The sequence below is a fragment of the Vipera ursinii genome, assembly GCF_947247035.1.
Source record: "Vipera ursinii genome assembly, chromosome: Z".
Classification (NCBI taxonomy): domain Eukaryota; kingdom Metazoa; phylum Chordata; class Lepidosauria; order Squamata; family Viperidae; genus Vipera; species Vipera ursinii.
In genome coordinates, this window is record NC_139517.1 from 120755026 (window position 1) to 120780998 (window position 25973).

At 38.9% G+C, this 25973-nt stretch overlaps 1 protein-coding gene across 2 annotated transcripts in view; it reads left to right on the forward strand.

Annotated features, from left to right (window-relative positions):
- Positions 1 to 25973, forward strand: part of PAXIP1 (PAX interacting protein 1) — a gene marked incomplete at its 3' end in the record, with an annotated part of 39111 nt that overhangs the window by 1183 nt on the left and 11955 nt on the right. For both annotated transcript variants that reach the window (XM_083376979.1, XM_083376978.1), the window contains exons 2-17: positions 1613 to 1747; positions 2569 to 2612; positions 4547 to 4610; positions 4693 to 4806; positions 6006 to 6641; positions 7642 to 8329; positions 10985 to 11079; positions 11375 to 11470; positions 14323 to 14460; positions 15992 to 16113; positions 16567 to 16751; positions 17514 to 17557; positions 19896 to 19963; positions 20343 to 20445; positions 20706 to 20874; positions 23980 to 24080. In XM_083376979.1, coding sequence (XP_083233105.1) covers positions 1613 to 1747; positions 2569 to 2612; positions 4547 to 4610; positions 4693 to 4806; positions 6006 to 6641; positions 7642 to 8329; positions 10985 to 11079; positions 11375 to 11470; positions 14323 to 14460; positions 15992 to 16113; positions 16567 to 16751; positions 17514 to 17557; positions 19896 to 19963; positions 20343 to 20445; positions 20706 to 20874; positions 23980 to 24080 — 2802 coding nt within the window. The remainder of the gene's footprint in view (positions 1 to 1612; positions 1748 to 2568; positions 2613 to 4546; positions 4611 to 4692; positions 4807 to 6005; positions 6642 to 7641; positions 8330 to 10984; positions 11080 to 11374; positions 11471 to 14322; positions 14461 to 15991; positions 16114 to 16566; positions 16752 to 17513; positions 17558 to 19895; positions 19964 to 20342; positions 20446 to 20705; positions 20875 to 23979; positions 24081 to 25973) is intronic.

Here is a 25973-nt window from a genome sequence, read left to right on the forward strand (position 1 = left end):
GTTTGCAAGAACACCCAAGGACTCATCAAATCACCTGTATGTGGCACCAATAGCAGACAATATTTGTCGCTTAGGGTTGGAAGTGGGGGAGAGTCCTTGGTGCTCTCTGTGCCTGGTTCTTTTCTTGCAGACATTTCGTTAGCCATTTTCAGGAAAACAGCCAAACACAATAGAGCAGCAAGGACTCCACACATACTAAATCAGTTTTGCTTTTGTGTTCTGAAACTTCTTTTTTGTAATCATTCCAATGTTGTGAATGTGGATCTGATGAACAAAATGATTGCAGTTTAACGCTTCATTCATGATGCTAACCCTTTTCCTCCTCCCCTGATGAAATATTTCTGAGGTAAACATAACTTTCTGTGATGTCCAGACTTGGAAAAATAAGGTCTTGCTGAAACCAAGATCAAAAATAATAGTTTCCTAAGCTTTGAAATCACAATGAATTATGAGGAGTTTCACACTAAACCTCTTTATATAAATGGGAAAAAAAATAAAATGAGATAGGGAACGTGTGAAATTTAAGATTGTTTTTATAATAAAGCACTTTTCTTTGCAAGAACTGAGCTAAATTAGGAGTTTTTCTGGCTTTTTATTTTATTTCAAGATTTCTGCCTTTCAGCATGTAAAATGATGTGTTCAGAGGCAATTTACTTGATGAAAAATAAAATGAATTCAGTGCAACAAAGAATTATGTTCTTTTCCTAGCAGTTTTTAAACAAATGACCAAATTATCTTATACAATTCTATATGGCGTAAGCAGAAGGAAGGAAGTTCTTAGACAACTAGGAACATTTCTAGAATATTGAGTGCATTGAATATATAATTTTTTTTAATGGACTAAATGTGGAATACAAGCATCTTTCATGCAATACTTACATCCAGGGGAAAGATGGTAAAAGTAAAACTTTCTTTATTAACTTAGATTTTATTTATTGCTGCCTCGGCCAACTATGTGTTTATTATTCTGAGAGAGCAAGAACTGAATTTTTCAAGGAAGGCTTCAGTTAGCCCAGTTTTAATGAAATGAGTGGTACTTCAACAACATGCTTAAATGTCAGGTCAGCAGTGTGATTGGGGAGTTAAATGTTATCTCAAAAAGCCCTAGAGGTCTTCAAGGATCAAACTTCCCTAATCAATCATGTCATGAACTATCCATAACAAGAGAGGTTTTTTTTATTCAGTTTCTGGCAATAAGACCTAATATGCCCCCTCCCCATTGGTTTCAAGAGCTCTCATTTATTTCTGTTTTAATTCCCTTCTACATGATCACGTGAAATGGAATAGAGTCAATAGGATAGATTGGTGGCTTTCTTCCCCTTCCTCTTCCCCACCAAAAAACTTAACAAAGACCTAGGAAGTGATAGCCTTTCTCTGTGGCAACTAGGGGAACAGCTCATTGGATCAGCCATGAACACAAACTAGATGTCTTCTATCGTTCACTGATGTCCAGAAACAACTTTGCAGTTTGTCTATTGAAATTCATGCCTTCTCTGGGAAAGGATAATGTTAGTATGAATGTGTGTACTGGTATGTCTGGGAAAATGTGATTTGTTGTAGATCAGCATTTTTCTGAAATTGAAAAGAATAACATTTCACTTTGATGTTATAGGTTATTCAGCTTCTGAAAGATGGGAAAGCAAAGGAAGTTTCCTATAATGCTCTAGCTTCGCACATCATTTCAGAAGATGGGGATAATCCAGAAGTTGGTGAATCTCGTGAAGTATTTGATCTTCCAGTAGTAAAAGTAAATATTTAGAGCATAATAAATATTGCTTTTAGTACAATTAACATTTAGATACAGAATTTAATGTTTACAGGTTTGCATCCAAAGAAATGCTTTTTTGTGTGTGTTGGGAAGGAAGAAAAGGCCTAAGTCCATCACTTTGGGTGCTGTGTTGTATGCATTATGAGCATACTGCTAAACAGCAAATTAATGCCTCAGCTGAAATTACTTACACCAAAAAAACCTAGGTTATTGGAATCAGAATTAGTCCCTGTTATCTGGGTGGCTAAGGAGGATATAAATGTTTGATGACGGAATTTGTAAAAGAAATGTTCTTACTGTTGCCTTGTACAAGTTATATGTTTCAATAACAAATTCTGTCAATATTTGGAACCTTAATAATACATCAGTTTTATTACAATCATAGATCAGCATAGTTTGGAATACTAATATGAAGGTAAAAGCCACAGATTATTAATTTTATACATGTAGAGGATTCCTATTCAGTATTTTATATCTACAGATAGGCCTGGGAGAAATTGTCTGAAAACACATAGAGCTTTTGTCAAATGACATAGACAGTACAGAAATAGATGATCCTTTTGCTTGATAAGGTAGCTTAATAGCAATAGCTCTTATATACCCCTTCACATTGCTTTATAGCTCTCTCTAACCGATTTACAGAATCAGCATATTACCCCCCAACAGTTACATCTGATGAATGAATGATAACCAGATGAGTGTGTATGCTTACCATATGTTTATAATTAGAAGGCTATCCTCAGATATATAAATATTTATTCATAGATACTTATTAGATGTTTTTTTAAAACCTATTCTAGCCTTCCTGGGTGACTTTGTCAGTTCAGTGTGGAGCTCTTCTGCCGTATCCTTTCCAGTGAAACCTTTAACAAAATTATATAATACTTATTTGATTTTTTAAAACATAACTTGCTTTTTAGCTAGACAAGAAATTGTTTCAGAGAATTAAAGGAAGGTCATCCTACATTTTAATGCTCTTGCAAGGTCCAATTACTTAATTGGAATAATTCTTTTTTCTTTCTTTGCTAGTACTTTTGTATTTTGAAATTACATTGTCCTACTAGTCTGATCTACTGTAAGTAAAATGCATATATGTGAAACAAATTGTATTGGATTGTTGTTATTAATTTTTGTCTAACTTGTCTTATTACATTTTCTTTTCAGAATTAATTTCTCTAATCTTGTATACATTAGGAATTTGCTAAATTGTAATTTACAATCTCATGTGTTGTTGTTTGCTGCGAAGTCGTGTCCGACTCATCGCGACCCCATGGACAATGTTCCTCCAGGCCTTCCTGTCCTCTACCATTTTCTGGAGTCCATTTAAGCTCACGCCTACTGCTTCAGTGACTCCATCCAGCCACCTCATTCTCTCGTCCCCTTCTTCTCTTGCCCTCAATCTTTCCCAGCATTAGGCTCTTCTACAATCTCATGTACATCTCTAATAATTATAACTATGTTTTCCAGACTTCCTACTTATTATATGTTTATTTCCCTCTTAATATTAATATGGATCTTCTTATGCTCATAGTAAAAAAGGAATATATTGCCTTCTTTTTATGGAAAAAACAAATGTTTAATAGCTTTAATAAATATTTTAATTGTTGATTAAGGTGTATAGGTCAATAGGGACAACATCTGGCTAACCTTGTTTGGATTTGGAAAGGCAACATTTTAAGTCTAGTTGGTAATTAGATAGGATATTTCCAGGAAATACAATGGCTATTTGGTAGAAAAAACATTTTAGTAATACTGCCAAGAGTAATGTGTCCATGAAGTTAATTTCAAAGACATGTTTTAGGACGCCTAATACAAATATGTTACGGTTGAAATTGAGCATTGTTTCCCTTTTGATTTCTTCTATGTGCACCAATTCTGTCCCCAATGGCCACTTTTTTCTCCTTTTCTCTACAAAGCCATAATTAATTTTTCAAAGAAAATGTGATGTTAACTGCATAAAGATTACCATTTTCTCTCTATAGATGTAGATATTTTATATCCTTCAAATATACTGTAATGTTGCATAAATACAGGTTTATATATGTTAATACATTTCTTAGAACCATGATTTTGTGAGATAGATTGAACCTGATACTTAAGGGACACAAGCATCCTCTTTGCTTATAAGGCAAAGTATTCACTCAGATACATCTGATAATTTTGCAGCAGAACAAGGATTGTAATATCAAATCTACTGAGTTCACTTATACGTTACTTATATGTAAGGGTGTAGGTCTATCCATATATTGTATATAGCAGTGTTTCCCAACCTTAGGAACTTGAAGATGCGTGGACTTCAACTCCCAGAATTCCCCAGCCAGCTATGCATCTTCAAGTTCCTAAGGTTGGGAAACGCTGGTATATAGTATGTGTTATGTGTGTGTACACTTTGAGAGGAAGCAACTAAATTTCATTTTTAATATGTGCCATTGTGCCCCGAGGAAAAAATGACAATAAAGGTTGTCTTGTCTTGTCTGTCTGTCTGTCTGTTTGTCTATCTATCTATCTATCTATCTATCTATCTATCTATCTATCTATCTTCTATCTATCTATCTATCTATCTATCTATCTATCTATCTATCTATCTTCTATCTATCTGTCATTTCCTCTGTTGATTGCATAATGCTAGATTAGTTTTATTTCTACTCTCTTTTTAGAAAACTTGGTATGCACAAAATTATCCATAGTTCCTTGTGAAGTTGGAGGAACTTTTTCATTTGTTTATCTTAATATATTTTACATGTTATTTATGTTATTTCCTTGACTTAATTTTGTCAGAGTAAATGGCTTTTCCCCAGAATCCTGTCAGATCTTTTTTGGAGTTGCTGCTTGTCTGTCTCAGGTAAAATATTTTCCAAAGTGGCTAAATTATATAATATACAATTCAAAATATTTTCTACTAAAGGACCTTACATTTTTTGTAGGTTTCCTCTGAAGACCGGAATATATTGTGGGCTTTGATTACATTTTATGGTGGGGATTGCCGTTTGAGCCTCAATAGAAAATGTACTCATTTGATAGTGCCTGAAGCAAAAGGGGTAAGAATTTTAATGCATTTTAATGTTGTTTTAGTATATGGAATACAGGTCAATGTAGTTTGTGTCTTGTAAGTATGTTATCATTTTAAGAGGAATCAGCAATATGTAAGTAGATTAATATGGAAGCCATTTCATACCTATGAGGAAATCAAAAGAAATTTGACTGAGATGTTACTAGGCAAAAATGATGTTTTGGGGACTGATAGAATATTCTGATGAATGGTAATGAATTATGCTTATGTTATGTTTATGTTATTTTCAAATAATTCCTGTCCCAGCTAAAATAGGTGTTACAGATAGAAGAAAATCGGCTAGAATACCTCAGGATTGAACTGTGGGGCCTTTTGTGCTTTCTGAGCTTGGTTGTTTTCTTGCAGACATTTCATTACCCAGCTGGGTAACATCATCAATGCTAGAAGGAAATGAGGTTTGCTCTCTGTGGAAAAGGAGACGTGAAGGAGATGAAAACAGTAACAGGACTGGAATTCCTATTATTTTCTAGGGAAGGACTATGCTGCATAATTCAAATGCCACAGATTTTACCATCTCTTTATTTTTTGTTAATTAACTACCACACAGTTCCATTGCAATTATGTCTCCTACTCCAAAGTAGGAGTAGCTGTAGACTTTGGGTAATTATTTATAAAGTAAGAACATCTGCATAAATCCTCCAGGTCATAACTCCCACTCCCCCAATTAAAGTAGCATAAAAAAGAAACCTAATGAGCCACCAGTAATAACCAGCTTAGCAGTTGATTGGCCATTGAAAAACACAGTTATGATGTCAATTTATTCCATAACATTAGGCCATGGGTGTCAAACTCGATGGCATCACATGACATATCGGGATGTTTTTTTGCCTTTGCAGAGCCGGGGTGGGCGTGGCCTGCACGTGATGCATCCGGCCCACAGGCCACCAGTTTGACACCCCTGCAATAGGCCTTTGACCAATGACAACTTGTTTCTCATAAATGTTCCTCTCACCTTTTGAGAAGATGAGATTCTAAACAGGTCCTCTCTAGATTACATCTCCGGATGGACAGAAAAGGGGTCCCTGATACAGTTTGATGCTGTGCCTTGAAGGGCTTAGTAAGTAATAACCAGCATTATGAATTCAGCTGAGATACCTAGGAGCAGCCAGTTGAGCAACTACAGAGTAAGTAAGTTTCACTTATCAACAACATTTTTGTTCTTTCCAGGAAAAATACGAATGTGCCAGTAAACGAGAGAACATTAAAATTGTGACACCTGACTGGATTCTAGATTCTATATCTGATAAAACCAAAAAAGACGAGGTTCCCTATCACCCTCGCTTAATAATATATGAAGAAGAAGAGGAAGAGGAGGAGGAGGAAGAGGAAAATGAAGAACAGGATTCCCAAAATGAAGGGAGCACTGATGAAAAGTTATCAAGTCCACCATCTTCTCGAGAAGGGTCTCCTTTGGCCAATCGAACTTTTTCTCCTAAGTCTGTTGATGCTGACAAAAACAAAGGAGAACTTATGTTTGATGATTCATCAGATTCCTCTCCTGAAAAGCATGAAAGAAATTTGAACTGGACCACAGCTGAAGTTCCACAGACTGTTGCCAGAAAACACACATTGACTCCAGGCAAGGACTCTGGATTGATTAATTTGTGTGCCAATGTCCCCCCTGTCCCAGGCAATATTTTGTCCTCTGATATCAGAAGTAATATAATGGCCTCAGTACAAACTCCCCAAAGTTCTGGACATCCTGAAATGATGGCAACATGGAGTCCTGCAGTCCGGACACTAAGAAATATTACCAATAATGCTGATATTCAGCAGGTTAATAGACAATCAAATGTAGCACATGTAAGTACTTTTAAAATATAGATAAAATATTACTTGAAAATGAGCACTTTAGAACTTAATTCTAAATCAGTTAGTTGCGGCTTCCCTAAAGAGATGCATGCAGAATTGCAAACACATTTGTCACCTGTCATTGAAATTTTTGTTGTTGGTTTAAGATCTTGTTTTCTGTTTTGAGCTCTTAGACCTGTATTTTTTGGAGCTCTTGGACCTTGATCATCCTGCATTTTTTGAATACATAAGGATCCTAACTTGTCTATGACCTTAAGAAATAAAAAGAGGAAAATGTGATTGTTTTGTTGTTTTGAAGAGGAAAATGTGATTGTTTTGTTGTTAAAATATAGGATGTTTTCTGAAAGTCAAGTAATATAAGATTGCGTTTTTCTTTTCTACCCAGTCTTGGGTTTTTACATGGTAGTTCTAGGAAGAATTATATTTGCATACCTGTGTTTTGGTGAACTGCTTGTAACATTTCTGAAGTCTTGAGTTAACTGGAAGCAATTATTTACAGCCTAATTAAGGTACCTCTTTAAGAGCCTTCAGACTTAAAGCCATGTGGTTAACTAAGGGATGGTATCAAGACAAGATTTCTACAGCAATATTGCAGGTCTCACTGCTGCAAGTTACTTTTCAGATTAAACTCCAAATATTGGTCTATCTAAATATCTAATAAGCTAAGGAAATTTTTATTTCATTATATGTCTAGTTGTTTACTAAGATCTTAAGGAAAGATCAAAGTTAATAGCACTTTGTCAAACTTATGGGAGTGATGTGCTTTGTTTATAATGTTCCCCATGCTCAGCTTTTGAAAACATGCTAGAATGTTTTGCTTTCATTTTGCTTTTAATGTACTTTAAAAATTTTAAACACAGGCTAACTGTTAGTTTCTAAGTTTTTTATTATTTGATTCATTCAGAACAGACTTGATAGCTTTTACCCAGAAGAAGTGTTGGGGGGGTGGGAAATAGAACAACTGCAATAAAGTATCCATTTTCTTTTCTAGATCTTGCAGTCACTTTCAGCACCTACGAAAACTTTGGAGCCACAGATAAACCATAGCCAGCAGGGACACTCCAGTGCGGTCCTGCTTAGTCAGGTCAAGCTGACTCCAGAGCCACGCTTAGTGCAGCCACCCCCGCAGCAGCACCACCATCTCTTGCATCTCCAAACCCAGCAGCTCTTGCAGTTGCAGCAGCAGTCCCAGCCGCCACAGGCCCAGATTCCCCAGCCGCCTTTCCCACAGCAGCCTCATCAGTTTGCCCCTCAGCAACAAGTCCATCCTCACCAGTTTCCGCAGCAGCAGCAGCAGCAGCAGCTCCCGTTTCCTTCCCAACTGGTACATTCCCAGCAGCAAATGCATCGCCCTCCACAACCAATGCCGTTTCAGCAGCAGCAGTTGCATCGATTGCAACAGCAGCACTTGCAGCAGCAGCAGTTGCAGCTTCAGCAGCAGAACCTTCAGCACCTACAGCAACAGCAACTTCAGCAGCAACAACTGCAGCAGCAGCACTTACAACGAATGCAGCAGCAGCAGCAGCAGCAGCAGCAGCAAATGCAAAATCAGGCATCCCAACACTTGACTACAACACCTCAGACGCTGCACCATCAGGTTTCAGTTCAGGCACCACACAATCCCCAGCAGCAACAATTGCAGCAGCAGCAGCTGTTTGGACATGACCCATCTGTAGAAGGTGGGTTAATTAAGTTATATGCATCCTGACTTAATACAGCATTTCAAGGTGGCATACTTAATGTTTCCTCCCACGTTTTCCCAAAGATCAGCCCTATGAGATAGATTACTGATTAATCTACTTTGTTCTTGCACATTGAAGAAAAATTGTTCAAAATGAGAAAAAATATTTTTGGTTGCTAAATTATTGGTTATTAGTAAATCATGTAGAGTTAACTTGACACAAATATATTAGTAGGCACAGTATTCGTGTCCAGTACAAACAGCTGTCAGCAAGGCAAGCCCTTTCCCATTCAGTGGATTTCTGAAAGAAGGAAGTCATGGTATTAGATAAGCAGGACAGTTCTAAAAAGGCTGTGCTGTAAGCCATTATAAATGAGATACCAAAGAAATCAAGGGTATCTACTACCCTGAGAAAGTTCTTGTGCATAGATAAAATGTTTAAAAGATTGCTTTTAGGACTCACCATTTGGATTGGCCTAAAAGTGGATTTCTAACCTATCTAACTTCATACTAGACCACTAGGAGAAAACCAAAATACTCAGTTGCATTACATAATGGTTAAATTTTGAATACAGTTAGCATTTGAATTCAATATGTTTCCCTCTGTCAGTTTTCTTTTAATATGGGGTATATTTCTCAAACTGTCTTCTCAAAACATTCAGTCCACATTGACATGGATTGCAACTTCCTTGCAGACTGGTAGATATGCTTAACCTCTGCCTCATGGGACTCCTTTCTCAACAATCCGTTCCCACATTTCCCATTTCATTCTAAACTAACAGCTATAAGGTTGCAACTGTTTTCCGCTGCTGTCTGCTAAGCTAGTGGATGACGGGATGCAGTGTGCAAATTAGTGGCTGCTGGAATTTTTGGAACTTTGGGATAATATTGGTCAAAATCAGTGCTTTTTTTCTTAAAAAAAAGGTGCCAGAACTCAGAGGTGCTGTCACTGGGAGTGATGCCGGTGTCTTGCTATGGCGTCGCTGCTCGTCCTTTGCACCCCCGCCCCTGCAGCTCAGAGCCACATGCCGTGGGGATTCCCCTCCCTGCAGTTGCCATGCCACGGCCCGTGCTGAGCCCCCACCTGGAGTTGCTCCGAACCCCGACCCAGAGCTGTGTTCCTCATGGCAGTGGTCTCTAGCGCCAAACAGCCTCTTTCCAACCACATCCAGAAAAATGTGTAACAAACATTGGAATTCTCAAGGCCATGTTTGGTATTTCCCAGCAATCTGTTACTGGAAGGAAAAAGCAGTCCCTGCTGCGTTACTGATCCCAGAGAAGCATTTGCATGTATGCAGGTATCCTTATGGTGCCATAGTTATGGATGAGAAATATTGGTTGCAAAGTTGGCATTTCTGGATGTAATACAGATATTTTGGACTTATTTTTGTTTCTTTGCATGTTTGATATTTTTAAAAAGGCATATGCTACTGACTACACTTATGCACATACGTAACATCTTTTGCTAGGATACTGCTTGTCCAGAATGTGAAAAGTGAAAGATTATGACTAAACAAAATTTTAATGTACAGATAATACCACCAGAAATTATTTTAGCCTTTTTAATAAATGTTATTGATGTTAAGCTCACCATGGAAAACATCATATATTCTTATGTATATACTAGGTTAATTATTTAAAGACTGAAGTACAACATAACTAGATTCTAAACAATCCATTTTTCAAAACACACAACTGTCCAAACAGTAAAAGTAAAGTCCAAATTAAGAATATTTCATTCTTAAGAATTGTTTAATTTAAAGTGGTTTAGTTGTAATAGATGGTTATAGATTCAAAATAGTTTTCAAGAGTGTACAAAAGATACTATTTTTTGTAGCATCAGCTAAATTAGACATATTACATTGAGAAAAATGTTTCTCATTTCTTTCCTGTTACCTTTATTGATTTCATTGCAGAGATGTTAACATAGGAAATAGATTATTTTGTTATCTAATTTTACCTTCCAAAAGACAGAAGCAGTTGAAAAATGTGAGGTTCTTTTCTGTTGGCTTTTTTGAATAAGCTGTTTCAGATTCTAAAAGAAGTAACCTTGTAAATAATTTTAATGTCTTCCTCTAGTGCAGGGTAGGAAACCTTGGCTCTTTTATAACACGTGGACCAACTCCCAGCATTCCTGAGCCATCATGGCTCAGATTGGAAACCTCTCTCTTTACCCTCAGCGTGGCTGGCTCAGGATTTCTGGGAGTTGAAGTCCACGAGTCATAAAAAAGAGCCAAGATTGCCTACTCCTAAAGCCAATAGAGGGAGCTTCCCTCCCCCCCCAAAAAACGGTGCCGGAACGCCATTCTGAGTGTTCTGTGAGAAAAAAAGCCCTGGTCAAAATATAGAGCAAAACAATGTAATTTGCTCTTATCTTGAAACAAAATTCTCAAGGTTGAACTTTTTTTCAATCTTGGAATCCATGAAATGACTATTTGGGAATTGAAATGCTTTGCACACACTTAGCAAGAAGCCTCTTGCTATATTTGAAAGACAAGTAAAGTCCAGGCATCTGCATCACAGTATTGATCATTTTGATTGGTTTGGGAGGAGCCAAGTTTTAAATGTACATACCATTGAAGATGAGTGCATTAATTACAATTTAAGAGAAAAAAGTATTTTAGATTAATTTCAACTGCATTATCTTTTTCAGTTCCTGAAGAATATTTCTTACTGGGTTGCGTCTTTGCAATTGCTGATTACCCTGAACAGATGTCTGATAAACAACTGTTGGCAACTTGGAAAAGGGTGAATATAAGTTTCATTTGTGAATATTTTTCTAATCAGAATTTCTAAGTACATTTTTAATGAAAAATCAAATTAACCTATTTTTAAAAATAAATTTACAATAGTTTCTTTGTAACAAATGAATTCTAATAAAATGTGTTTATCAGTATCCAAGATATACTTGTTTTCACCAAAAGATGCAGTATTTCATCTTATTGCTTTAAGGGTTTTTTCCTACTGACTGGGTAGCTTCAAACATTTTTATATTTATTATGTTAGGCTGACTTGTCTTAAATTTTCTTAATTTTTATTTTAGGTAATCCAGACTCATGGTGGTACAGTTGATCCTACACTTACAAGCCGATGTACGCATCTTCTTTGTGAAAGTCAACTTAGTAATATGTATGCACAGGTATGACAGAATACCATATATAATTTCTAGTTAAGATAAAAGTCTTTCTATATTTTTAAAATACAGTTTATATAGTCTTATTATCAGTAGCACAGTCTATACAATTAATATGTAACTCTCCAAACCATGAGATCTTGAAGTTTGAAACTTAATATACTGCCCTTTTCCCCCAGAAAGTTTAACTAGGAAGTTGTTCATTGGCTCAAAAACAAAACAATCAGGGTCTCATCGGTTCAAGAGCAAAATAAACTAAATTAAAATAAATCCAAATTAAATCTAGGAATTTTTTCTGCTGCTTGTGTTAGTATTTGATGTCTGGCAATGTTAGGAAAAAAATGTGGCTTGAATTACTGGCTAGTCATGTGTGATTACTGTGTAGCAGAGAGAACTTTACATTGTTTGCTGGTTGTTCCAAGACACCCTTCTCCTCCACTCTCCTACACATTTCAGGTTTGCAGCTTTATTGTTAACTCTGCTATGCTGACTGTGGAGAGAAGGGGAATAAGGCGGGATATGTGCCTGCAATTTTTCTAAACAGCATACTTTTCCACAATGCATGGGAATCAGCTTGGTCTAGAGCAGGGGTGTCAAACTCAATTTCATTGAAGGCCGCATCAGCATTGCAGTTGCCCTCGGGGATGTGTGTGTGTGGCCAGGGTGGGTGTGGCCTACTTGGTGGGCGTGGCTGGAGTTCATGTGGCCTATTGGGTGGGCATGGCCAGCTCTACATTGTTTGAGTCAAGGGTGCCTATGGGGGCCTGGGCAGGAGTGGGACAGATCTGAGGGTCTCTGGCAGGAGATGGGACCGGGGCAAATGCCAAGGCATGGTCCCCTGGAGGAGCCTCACTGTTCCTCTCAGGCCATTGGGGGGAGGCTGGACGGTGGCGTGGAGGTCAAATGCCCAGCCCAGGCCTCAAGCACCCATGGCACTAAGCCCAGTCCCACTTCCCCAAGGGGGTGCCCAGCTGCCCTCACCTCCGCCTCAAGGCTGGTGCTGCTGTGCTTGCTCTCCTTAGCCAGGTTGCTCAAGTCAAGAAGGCCCACTCCCTCTCCATGTGAGGAGACCTGGCTTTGTATCCAAAACTTCCTTAGCAATAGGATGGGAGACCCCCCAGGATAGGCCAGGAGGAGGGGGCAAGGGGATGGTGAAAGGGCAGCAGGGAAGGTCTAAGGCAGGACTTCCCTCAGACCCTCCCTCTCCTTCCTTCCTTCCTTCGAGTGGTGAGAAAATATTTGAGATGAGTGAGGGAGAAAAAAAGGCAAGAAACGCAGCTGGAGAAGAGTCACCCTTTGTGAGGAATGAAGAAATGCACTATCGCCTGGAAGTGGCCAGCACATGGCCGTCGGCTACTTCACATATCCGGCTTGGTGGGCTCTGGGGGAGGGGATACCACGAGCAGCATGAGAGTCAAAGTTACCTGCGCAATGCTGCACAGCCCCCAGCCTGCCCGGTTTTGGCAGGCAGCGGGGAGCTCTCCTCACAGTGCTGAGAGGCTGAGCCGGGTGGCATGAATCTGAAGAAAAGCGCAACTCTGCCCATCCCCTAGCCTGCCTGAAGTAGCAGGGCCATGTGCTGGCCATTTACAGGCGATGGTGCATTTCTTCATTCCTCACAAAGGGTGATACCTCCCCAGCGCACGCCCAGGGGGTGGGGCCGACACGGCAGGGGCCGGTCCCTCACTGCTTCCAGACGGCCTTGTGGAGCTAAGACTGAATGCGTTTCAGCATAGATGGCCACTACGAAATTGTACATTGGCTCCTGGCCAGCCTGGGCCGGGGCCAAGGTAGCGGGGGCTGTTCCCTCACTATTTCCAGGATGGCTTCGCGGGCCACATGAAACCACTTCGCGGGCCGGATCTGGCCCTTGGGCCTTGTGTTTAACACGTCTGGTCTAGAGTTAAGGTACCAGGCTAAAAACTGGGAGACCATGAGTTCTAGTTCTGTCTTACCCACAAAAACTGATTGGGTGGCCTTAGGCCAGTCACACTTTCTCAGCCCAACCCACCTCCCAGGATTGGTGTTGTGGGCAAATAGGAGGAGGAAGGTGCGTTGGATATATTACTGCCTTGGTTATTCATAAAAATAATAAAGGTGGGATCCAAGTAAATAAAATGAATCACTTGAAGCCAATTGTGCTGAGTGCAGACTTACATATTCTTGAAATAAAGAAGAAAAATGAAAAGCAGTTAAAAAACAAGTAGTGGGTTTCTCTCTATATATATTATTTCACAATACAAAATGATAGAGGTGTTTTTGAAATGAATTTTTATTCATTCAATTTCTACAAGGCTTACAATTCAAAAAATACACAGTTAAAACAATAAAAATATTTTAATATTAAGTAAAAATATTTATCAAAAATAAATAGGTATAGCAATTGAGATATTTGGCTAGTTAACAATATAGGCAGGAAATTGAGCTCTAATACATTCAGCATCCCAGGCTCGGGAGCACAGCCAGATTTTTAGAGCTTTATTATGAAATGCTAGAAAGAGTCTGCAGCCCATGAAAACTAATGTGACAAGGTGTTCTTATATCATGTTTGTGTATCCACTTTTCATTTTCAAATGGAGTTGAAAATGACCTGAAGCAAAAAGAAAAAAAAAGGCCACAATAGTGTAGTGTTTAAGGTGATGAATGAAAACTAGGAAATTTACTGATAGCACTAGATGAAGAAGGCATTTGCTTTTTCATAATCAGTTTATTGATTCAGAAGTTGTAACTGAAAACTTAATGCACCAAGAATGCATTTTGTTCATCTTTTTTAAAAAATATTTTTATGTATTTCTTATAAAATGTGGTAAATTGAGACCTATAGTAACAATGATCTGCTGCGTGTGTGAATATTATAGGCTTTGAAAGAAAGGAAAAGATGTATCACTGCCCACTGGCTGAATTCCGTGCTAAAAAAGAAAAAAATGGTACCACCCCATCGAGCTCTTCATTTTCCAGTAGCATTTCCACCCGGAGGAAAACCATGTTCTCAGCACGTAAGGAAGCTTAATCTAAGTTTTTGTTTCAAAATTACTGCTGATATTACTTAAGACTTCAAAAATGAGTAAATGCATAGTGCTCCATTTTTAGAAAAATTAACACAATTAGACAATATAATTTTGCAGGATTGCCTCCTACGCTTCTCCCACTACTATACGCAGCTTTAAAGCTGTGCGAAAATGTCCTTCCCCAAAAGTCACAAATCTGACTGGAAAACGCCAATTCGAGAGAATTTGAGATAAGTTAGGTGGTTAAGAGGTGGTGAGGAACCGCTGTTAATATTTGGGGGGAAATGCTAAGGTTTAGCCATTTTCACCCAAGTAATAACCGCAGCTAATCCTTGCTTAGGAATGGTAATTGGGACTGGGAACTTCCATCACTAAGTGATGTTATAAAATACAATGTCACATGATGGCACTGATTTACACCAATAATTGTGGCACTCCCAGGAGCTATTGTTAGGTGAACTCCATGTGATCACAGCATCCCACAGCCACAGAATTGCCATTTGTGATGAACCTGCCAGCTTTCCATCGACTTTACTTGTCAGAATCTGGCAGTGAATGTGGCAAATTCCATCACGTAGTTGTGGGACACTGCAGTCATTATAATTGTAAACTGGTTGCCAAGTGCCTGGATCCCAATTGTGTAACCACAGAGATGCTGCAATGGTCACAATTACAAGAATCCATTGTAACTGCATTCAGCATGGTAACTTTGGATGTTTGCTGAATGAGTTTTTTTTTTAACCAGGACTACCTGTCCTATGTTGTATTTCATCTAGAAACAAATTGCCAGTCAACATTAATGCTTTTTAGCATAGATACAGTGTGATCTCTCTGACTTCTGTATTTTGTCCTAGTGAACTTTCTTCACTAATTGTAAAGGCTATCTCATGTGAAGCATATTGCAGTATTTACCCCTGGAACCCTACAGTAATTTTCTTCCAGAAGGGATACAATTAGAGAATCAGAGTTGTTAAAAGGAACCCCTAGCTCTTGTCTACATCCAGGAAACCAGAGGGAGATTTCAAATCAGAAAGGCCTTCAAATTTTGTCTTTCCTGGGGAATGTGACCCACTTTCCCAGCCTTGGGATAGTAGCTTAGTCATTCCTCACCATCTGTTTTTCTGGGCTGACTTCACACTCCTAAATCTAGTGCATGAGAGAGAAAGGGGTCTTGCCACCTGTGTTTTGACCTAATAACACTAAAGAGAAAAGGGTGGTTGCCTCTCTGCCTTGAAACCTCTGCAGGAGATAATGCGATGATCTAGTCCAGTAGTATTGAGGCACTTCTCATCTTTTGGAGTTAGCTCACTAAGACACGCTTCCTCTTAAAGAAGGTGAATGTCTTGTATTTGTGCAGTCTTGTATTCTTGCCCATATAGCTGAAATCTGGAACTTGTATCTGTTCTGGGAGTTGCAATTCCATCTTTATTTTGAGAAATACTGAATTAGTTAAAGGTGTCACTTAAATAAAAATAAAATAACCAACGTGTTTATAGTTGTTTCATTTGTTTCTGCCCAGATAATTGCTGTGACAGGTTTTGTGGATAATGACAGAGTCGATCTCAAGTTGATGGCCTATCTAGCAGGAGCAAAATATACAGGCTATCTTTGTCGCAGTAACACCATTCTTATATGTAAAGCGTAAGTGCTGTTTAGAATAATAATGTGAATAACGCCCATTTTATGTCTGCTTTTTTAACAGAATACAAGCATTTCGTTTTCCTGGCTGTGTTATGCTATGTTACATTAAAAATGTTGGTGTACGTTCTTCTTCATTTACAGTGTTAAGTCTTACTGTGTATTCTATAAAAAAACTGGCACAGAAGCCCTTAAAATTGTTTGTTGCAATGGTTCCAAAGTGATTTTTCATTTGTATAAAAAATAGTATATTATGGAATTTATGATAAGTGCTGTTTGATGTGAATTTTAACAAATTAGCAATATTGACATCTTCTGCCCCCTGGGATGCTTATTGAAAGCTGACTGGGTTGACTGTATCTCCAAATACAGTCCCAATGTATTTGGAGAACATCATGTTGGGAAAACTGTTCTGACTTACTTCCTATCGTTGACTCTTTTTTTCCCTATTTCAAGGCCAACTGGGATAAAGTATGAAAAGGCCAAAGAGTGGAGGATACCTTGCGTCAATGCACAATGGCTCTGTGATATCTTACTTGGAAATTTTGAAGCTTTGCGGCAAACGCAGCACAATCGATACACAGTTTTCAATCTTCAAGAACCCTTTGCTCCTAATCAGCATCTAGTTCCAAATCTTCTTGGTAAGAAGACTTGCAAAAGTTTACAACCATTGCACTTCAGTGCAACATAATTTGTTACTTCTTTTGCACATACCATTATATGCACTAAGTGTGCTCCTTTTGATAGTACAAACTATTTATTTTTTAAGTATGTATGTTTCTCTTTAAAAACAGGTGATAAAGTAATATTTGTTTAGTGGTAGTCATGCTAACCCTATTAATCTGTAAACGGAATAAATGAAACCCTTTAAATCATTTATCAGATACAAATATGTCCATCTGAGAGGAAAAAAATTCTAGTCTAGCAATATTTTATTTCATAGGCATTTCATTTTTCAATACTTTCTGCAGAAGTATAACCCTGCCAGAAGAAGAATATATGGAAGATTGAGTTCAAAGGGAAGATTCCAAGAAACATACTTTAATATAAATTATATCTTAAAATGGCATCATCTAGCTCTATAGATGATTATTTGATTATTATGGTGATGATTTTCCTGTGATATAATTAATTGCTTTGAGTTGTCTTTATCAACTTAATCCGTTGAGATACCCAGTTTAATGGAGAGGGAGAAATGATAGGAAGAACCACATGAAACAATATTATATTCATAATCTTAACCTAGGGTAATTGCATCATGTGTGAATTTTCTATGGGGTTTTAAATTGTGTGTCCTAATTAGCTAAAAAGAGTGGATGTACAAAATGGATATTGACCCAAGTCTCACAGAAACCCATGCCTTGGTGTAAGAGTTTCTTGCTTTTTCTGTTCATTAATTCCAGATGCTTGGAGGGTGCCTTTAAAGGTGTCACCTGAACTTCAAATGGTATGTAGTGTTACTTTAAACAGCTTTACGCGTGGGTGAACAGAAAAAGAATGTATGTGAAAAAGTGATGAGATTATAGATTATAAAACATTTATATTGTTTAAAATATTTAAATAATAATAATAATAATAATAATAATAATAATAATAATAATAATAAGAAGAAGAAGAAGAAGAAGAAGAAGAAGAAGAAGAAGTTGTTGGAAGGGACCTTGGCGGTCATCTAGTCCAACCCCCTGCTCAGGCAGGAAACCCTATACCATTTCAGACCAATGGCTGTCCAGTCTTTTCTTCAAAACGTCCAGTGATGGAGCACCCACCAACTTCTGGAGGCAAGTTGTTCCACTGGATAATTGTTCTCACTGACAGGATGTTTCTCCTTAGTTCTAGGTTGCTTTTCTCCTTGATCAGTTTCCATCCGTTACTTCTTCTGCCTTCGGGTGCATTTTTATGTTAATTTTTATTTAAAATTTCTCAGATGCTGTACCTGATGATTACATTTCTTTCCTTCCTTGGAAATCAGATGCAGTGTCTGTATAAGAATTTCCCCAGCTGACAGGGATTTTCCAGCTTGGTTATGATCAGTAATTAGGACAAAAGACTGCCAGTAAGAATGGGCAGAGATATCACCCTGCCAACAAAAGTGCGTATAGTCAAGGCTATGGTCTTCCCAGTTGCAATGTATGGCTGTGAAAGTTGGACCATAAGAAAGGCTGAGCGCCAAAGAATTGAGGCCTTTGAACTATGGTGCTGGAGAAGACTCCAAATACTTTGGCCACCTAATGAGAAGGAAGGACTCACTGGAGAAGAGCCCAATGCTGGGAAAGATTGAGGGCAAGAGAAGAAGGGGACGAAAGAGAATGAGGTGGCTGGATGGAGTCACTGAAGCAGTAGGCATGAGCCTAAATGCATTCCAGAAGATGGTAGAGGATAGGAAGGCCTGGAGGAACGTTGTCCATGGGGTCGCAATGGGTCGGACACGACTTCGCAGCTAAGAACAACAACAAGAATGGGCTTCCATAAAGTGCCAGGGTCTTCTTGCAGCTTCCTCCTATAGAAAAATGAATAAACCTGAATTGAGTTTCACCCAATCAGAACACTATTTATTGCATGCAAAGCTTTAACTACCGTAGTGGACAGTCTTACCCAATTCCTGGACTCTGTTGTACGCTCTTTTGCATTAATGTTGCACCCCCATTTAAATTATGATTCTCTTTGCATGAAACTTAGTTCTACTTTATTCTTCCTCCTATACAATGATGAAGAGGGAGCAAATCCAGGGACGGTTTTCTGAGGAAGGAAAGGATACCAGCATTAGTGCCTCCTGAAATGAGGTGTTGACTATCTTCCAATCCAGGCTGCTATACACTCTCAGTCCTAAGAGGAATGTGTTTCCAGCTTACAAGGAACAAATGAGTATCCTGTTCAATAATCCACAGGCTATAAAATGTCCCAAATAACAGGGCAAGATGCAACCCCAGTAACCACATCAGACTCACCCAGGAAGAATTGGCAACTCAGAGTAACTTTGTCAATAAAGTGCTGCAGAAACTGGTTGCAACAACCAAATAGACAATCTAAGATCTAATTCACTTCCAAGAAGTGAATTGCTCACCCTGAACAACGCCAACAGCTGATAGCCAATAGCACAATTTGGGAGAACAACTACACTTTACATTGCCTTTCACTATTTGGTGTAGTTTTGAGCTTGTATTTGTAGAATCCCTCTTGGCCTTCCTGCACCAATGCTCCAAGTATTGCTTCTGCAACTACATCTCCCAGAGCTCAGTAAACAAGGAAGATGCCATGGATCTTCCAGGATGGAGACAGAGAGAGAGAAGAGCAGTTTGGGAGCAATCACATTAGGTGTCCCATGTCATCTTTCCAGTTGCTTGAGCTCAGCATTTCACATAGGCATATTCCTACTTGTGTGCATAATACCAAATCCTGAACTTGCAATATATATGAATGTGGATCACTGTATTCTTCGTGTCTTGGGGGCCTGAATTCTCTACTATGAATATTTTAGATGCTTATGTAATAATTGATGGCTATGCTAGATAACGTACTTAAAATAAAAGAAAATTGTTTGGAAAGCATCACAACACTTAAGTATATAATACATGTATCTTTTTCTCCTGCAGCATTGTGACTATAATACAGTTATTTTCCTGGAATTAATTTCTGTTTAATTTGATGAGTTGGCAGGGGCAGGGTTATGCTGTACATGTATGTGATTTTAATAAAGTGTATGTTTTTATATATATTTAAAGATATTGGTACAAAACTAAAAAAAATGGTCCTTACAAAAGCCAATTCTATACCTTGTCTAATTGTAGAACATGAGATTACCCCTTAAACCAAAGCAGAATGAAACTATAATTCAACCTTCAACCAAGAGGCCAAGGTAAGAAAATGACAATGCTTAAGCAGCTCAATAGTTGCTTGGAAATGGTGTTACTGAAATGAAATTATTTTTAGATTTTAAACATCATACATTTTTGAGTTGCACATATCTGGAAAAAAGCTATAACCAAGGGGTCAAATCAAGGAGCAAACATTTGAAAGTGAGAGACATGTCAAAGGAACATGAAATATCACAGCAAAAGCCAACATGTCCCTTTTATTTTATAATCTACTAAATGGTAAAAATTCTTTAATTTATAGATATTTAGCATTGCAGAGCACTATATGCTGTTGCCCTAATTTTGGATTTATAAAGTAATTATTAAATTACTTGATGTAAAAAAGTTAAAAATAACATTAAGTTAACTTTGTATTTCTAGAATTGAAGACTTGCCAGTACCCACAAAAAAACTGCCACCAGAATTGACACCAATGGTTCTTTTTACAGGATTTGAGCCTGCTCAAGCACATCAGTACGTTAAGGTAAATTATTTCTTGAATTAAAAGATTTCATATGATTTTAGGATTGATTTTACAACGTGCTGGCTATCTCCACTGACAGATTGAATGTGTAACTGTACCAAAACATCACTTCGTAATAATTGAGCATTGTTTTTCAAAAGTATTTTTTCACATACATGGTTGTCCATTGAGTGTCTAATCATGATTCATTCTCTAATCTGCTGTTCTATTATGACTAAAAGTTCTAAAACGCTTTTTTTCTCTCTTTCTTCCATTTTTAGAAAGTCTATGTTCTTGGGGGTGACGTAGCAGAGACTGCTCAGAAGTGTACTCACGTGATAGCTAGTAAAGTGACCCGCACTGTAAAATTCCTGACAGCAGTTTCAGTTGCAAAACATATTGTTACACCGGAATGGTTGGAAGAATGTTTCAAATGTCAGAAATTTATAGGTTAGTACAGTGTTTTTCAACCTTTTTTGGGCAAAGGCACACTTGTTTCATGAAAAAAATCACGAGGCACTCCACCGTTTTCCGCACCGTTGGACCTCCCCACGGTCGCTACACGAACGGTCGTAAGTCGAGGATGGCCTGTGTTCTCAAGGGGTTGGACTAGATGACCTCCAAGGTCCCTTCCAACTTCTTCTTCTTATTATTATTATTACTATTATTATTATTACTATTATTTATTATTATTATTATTATTATTATTATTATTATTATTATTATTATTATTATTTTATTATTATTATTATTATTATTATTAGCCTCTATTTTATTTTGGGGCTTTTGTTTGTTTGTTTTTGCTGTGAAGGAAAAGGAAAGCTTGCATTTCTTTTTAATTTATCTTTCTGTATTTTCTTTTTTCTCTTCTTTTCTTCCTTCCTTCCTTCCCTCTCTTCCCTCCCTCTCTTTTCTTTCTTTATCTTCCTTCCTTCCTTTCTCTCTCCCACTTCCTTTCCCTCCCTCTCTCAATTTCTTGCTTTCTACTTGTTGTGGAAATTGGAAGCTACTTGCATTTCTTTTTAATTTTTCTTTCTGCATTTTTCTCCTTCATTTATTTTTCTTTCTTTTTTCTTTCTTTCTTTCTTTCCTTCTTTCTTTCTTTCCTTCTCTCTTTCTTTCTTTCTATCTTCCTTCCTTTCTTTCCTGCCTTTCTCTCTCCCACTTTCTTTCCCTCCCTCTCTCAATTTCTTGCTTTCTACTTGTTGTGGAAACTGGAAGCTACTTGCATTTCTTTTTAATTTTTCTTCCTGCTTTTTTTCCTTCCTTCCTTCCTCCCTTCCTCTCTCTCTCTTTCTTTTCTATTCTCCTTTTTTTTCTCCCTCCCTTTCCCCTTCCCCCTTTTTTCCCTTCCTTTTTTCTTTCTTTCTCACCTTTACCATCAAAAGCACTTCACTCCAGAGGGGGGGGAACCCCAAAGGTTTTTTAATTGCTTTGGTCCAAAGGACATTTTATTATGCAACGTATCAAAAGGACAGGTTAAAAAAAAAATCAGCCATGTAATTTTTCAGACGCAAGCGAAGCCTCCAAGAGCGAAGCGGTCAGATCCCTCTATTTTGGGCTGGGGCGAGGGGTCGCGGCGAGCAAAGAAAGCGGAGCCAGGCAGCCACCAGGCGGGAGTCTTACATCCTCAGCCGCGCGGGGAGTAAGGAGTAAGCGGCGCGTGCTGGGGAAGAAGAGCTTTTTCGAACGTTGCAGGCAACCAACCATGCGACAGCTCAGGCGAGCCAGGCTGGCCGCCCGTCCGTCCTCTTCTGATAAGCAAGCCGGTCGCCTCTCCCCAGCTTCTCTCTCTTCAGCAAGAGACCCTCTGAAGCCAGAGAAGGGGGCGGAGCTACACTGCCATGGAGCCCTGGTGCCTAGAGAGGTCGAGCCCACTTCTTTTCCCGGGCTTTTGCTTCCAGCGAAGTAGGGCCGTCAGCTTAGCCAAGGCTCCGGTGCCCAGCATTCCCCCGCCACAGTCTTGCAGCGCCGCTCCGCCCGCGGCTGTTCCTCCTCCTCCTCCTCTCACCGCTGTCTCCTAGGTCAGTGTTTTTTCAATTTTTCCCACGGCACACCAGGCAACATCTCGCGGCACACTAGTGTGCCGCGGAACAGTGGTTGAAAAACACTGGGTTAGTAGATGGCCATGTTGAACAAAGTAAGAGTCCTGTTGTGGAGTCCTTCCTTCAAATGTGACAGTGGAACTTTCATTGGAATGGGTGTCCTTTTGTTTATAAGTAAATGAACTTCACTGAAGTAATTTGAATAATTGTTTTCCCCTCTAAAATACTGTTTTTTTAATATGCTTGACTAGAATAGAATAAGCTGGTGTGTCATTTTGAAACTGGTCTCCTACTAGTCAGTTCATCCAAAAATTCATTTCTGATTCTGATTCTCTAATCCCTCTGTGTTAGTAGTCTAAAGAATGTGATACAACAGAAAAACAGGTGGGAGGGATTTTGGAGATCTTCTAATTAAACCCTCAAGCAGGAAACTATACCATTTCATACAGGTGGCTGTCCAGTCTCTTCTTAAAAACTTCCAGTGTTGGAGCATTCACAGCTTCTGGAGGCAGGTTGTTCCACTGGCTAATTGTCCTCACTGTCAGGAAATTTCTCCTTAGTTCTAGGTTGCTTCTCTCCTTGATTAGTTTCCATCCGTTGCTTCCTCCCTTACCTTCAGGTGCTTTGAAGAATAGCTGGACCACCTCTTTTTTGTGCCGCCTCCTCCTCCTTGTTTTTCATGTTCTGTGTGAGTCCTTGGCTTATGTTTGTTTGTTAGTGACTATTCAGCGTTACGGCAGTGTTAAAAAAATGGATGTATGGCCAAACCTTGAAGTTCTGGCCATTGCAGCATTTCCACAGTCACATGATTGCAATCAAGGTCAAGGCACTTGGGTGCCCTGCTTGCAGTGAGCCACAGCCATGGATTTGCCATTTATTACCTTTCCTGTCAGCTTCTCACAGGAAAAAAGCTGGAAGGGAAGGTCAAAAGTTCCTCTGGTAAATTGGTCCCAGGGATCTTGTGCTCTGTATATCACTCACCCCCTTCCCCAGTGCCTGCCCACCTATAGCAGCCTCCCACTCACCCACAGCTTCTGCCAGCCCGTCTGCACTTTTTTGTGCACTTGATTGCAGCCCTCTCCCTCACTCCCAAAGGATCCCGCGCGCCTTGCCTGAACTCTTAACAACTAGCATGATCCTGAGTTTACTATGGCAGTTTGTACTGGCCGTTACTAAGCAATGCAATCCAGTGAAGTTGCACTTAATGACTGCACTGCTTAGTGGTGGTACCCCTGGTCCCCATTGCTGTCGTAACCTAAAAACTTCGTGTATTGCATGCATTCTTTAAAGGCATTAATGCAGCTTTATTATTTAATCAATCCAATTGGTGGTTTTCCACTCTGTAAACTTAGTGAACACAAATGAAGTATTTTGACTGCTAGTGGTAAGGTAACTCAAGGTAAGGTAAACATCTCAAACTTTCTCAGAATAATTCTTAAGAATGAGTAAATGCTTTCACCATCTTATGTTTTGAAAAAAAGTTATGTCCCTACTCCCCCTTTTTTTATAGAAGAACAAAACTACATGCTCCGAGATGCAGAGGCGGAAGTCCTTTTCTCTTTCAGTTTGGAAGAATCTCTAAAAAGAGCTCAAGCGGCACCACTCTTTAAGGTATAATTGTATTTGTTTACTGAGAGCTGCAGATTCATATATTGTCACATGTTAGAGGGTAAGATCAGCAACATGGACAAAAGAACATATCTTTAAGGAGAATTCCAGGGGAGAAATCTGTGTCATTCAATTTAAAAAGAAAAAGCCACTGAGAGAAATTGCGAACCAGAAAAGAATTTAATATCTTGAACAGGATACCATTTGCTTCAAAAGTGAATATACATACATACATACATACATACATACATACATGCGTCTAAACACAAACATCTAATAGACCGATGTTAGTCATAGGAATTCATGATTTTGGTTTCAAAAAACAGTGTGGATTAGAACTGCATTAGTGTTTTTATTTTGGGTCAGTTTTGTGAGTTAATTCATGGCAACCTCTAAATAGAGCAGAAATTATGACTCGTTTGCTGAATTAATATTAACATAAATCTTGGTTGACTTTGACTTAAAAAGTTAACTCTGTTGATGTTACCACTGGCACTGATGATATTACCTAATTTGAGTAATGATACATCTACAGAAAAACTACCAAGCTCAGAAAGCACCAGACCCCTCATTTCAACCATGAGCTACAAATGTCCTTTATTGATAAAATCTGTTTACCAGCCAGTCACAAGTCACTATCTTAGTTTGACATATGTGAGTTGACTATTGTGCTTGTTGTTGTTGTGAGTTGTGACGTCGTGTCCGACCCATCGTGACCCCATGGACAACGTTCCTCCAGGCCTTCCTGTCCTCTACCATCTTCTGGAGTCCATTTAAGTGTTTTGAAGGAGTTGTATGGTTCCAACTCCAGAGCTTCCAAGCAGATTAACTTTGTGAGGGCGCTTGCCATATCTTGTTACAAATGCTTTTAGGCGGCATGGTGATGTAATAAGAAAATCAGAGAGGAAAAAGAAATCTGTTTGGGTCAGTCACTCATTCTCTTCCCAACTTCCTTCAGGCGGAAGGGTATTTTAGGGGAGAATGATCCCTTGTAAACCATTGTAAATTTCTGGAAGAATATAAATTATCTGGTGGGATATAAACCAAACAATTTCAAATAAATAAACCAATTGTATGTTATTTATTAATCCCACCTATCTGCCTGAAATGTTCCTTGTCTTTCAGTAGCAAATGAGAGAAAAAGTTTTATTTAGAGTTTCCACAAAATATTGAACAGGGAAGTAATTTTTAAAAACTTTCCTGAAAGTTAAAGTGTGTTGTTGTTGTTAGCTGCGAAGTCGTGTCTGACTCATTGCGACCCTATGGACAGCATTCCTCCAGGCCTTCCTGTCCTCTACCATCTTCTGGAGTCCTTTTAAGCTCACGCCTACTGCTTCAGTGACTCCATCCAGCCACCTCATTCTCTGTCGTCCCCTTCTTCTATTGCCTTCAACCTTTCCCAGCATTAGGCTCTTCTCCAGTGAGTCCTTCCTTCTCATTAGGTGGCCAAAGTATTTGAGTTTTAGCTTCAGGATGTGGCCTTCTAAAGAGCAGTCAGGGTTGATCTCCTCTAGGACTGACCGGTTTGATTGCCTTGCAGTCCAAGGGATTCGCAGGAGTCTTCTCCAGCACCAGAGTTCAAAGGCCTCAATTCTTTGGCGCTCAGCCTTTCTTATGGTCCAACTTTCACTGCCATACATTGCAACTGGGAAGACCATAGCCTTGATTATACGCCCTTTTTTTGGCAGGGTGATGTCTCTGCTTTTTAGTGTGCTGTCTAGATTTGCCATGGCTTTCCTCCCCAGGAGCAAGCGTCTTTTAATTTCTTGGCTGCAGTCCCCATCTGCGGTGATCTTGGAGCCCAGGAAAATAAAATCTGTCACTACCTCCATTTCTTCCCCATCTATTTGCCAGGAATTGAGAGGGCCAAATGCCATGATCTTGTTTTTCTTAATG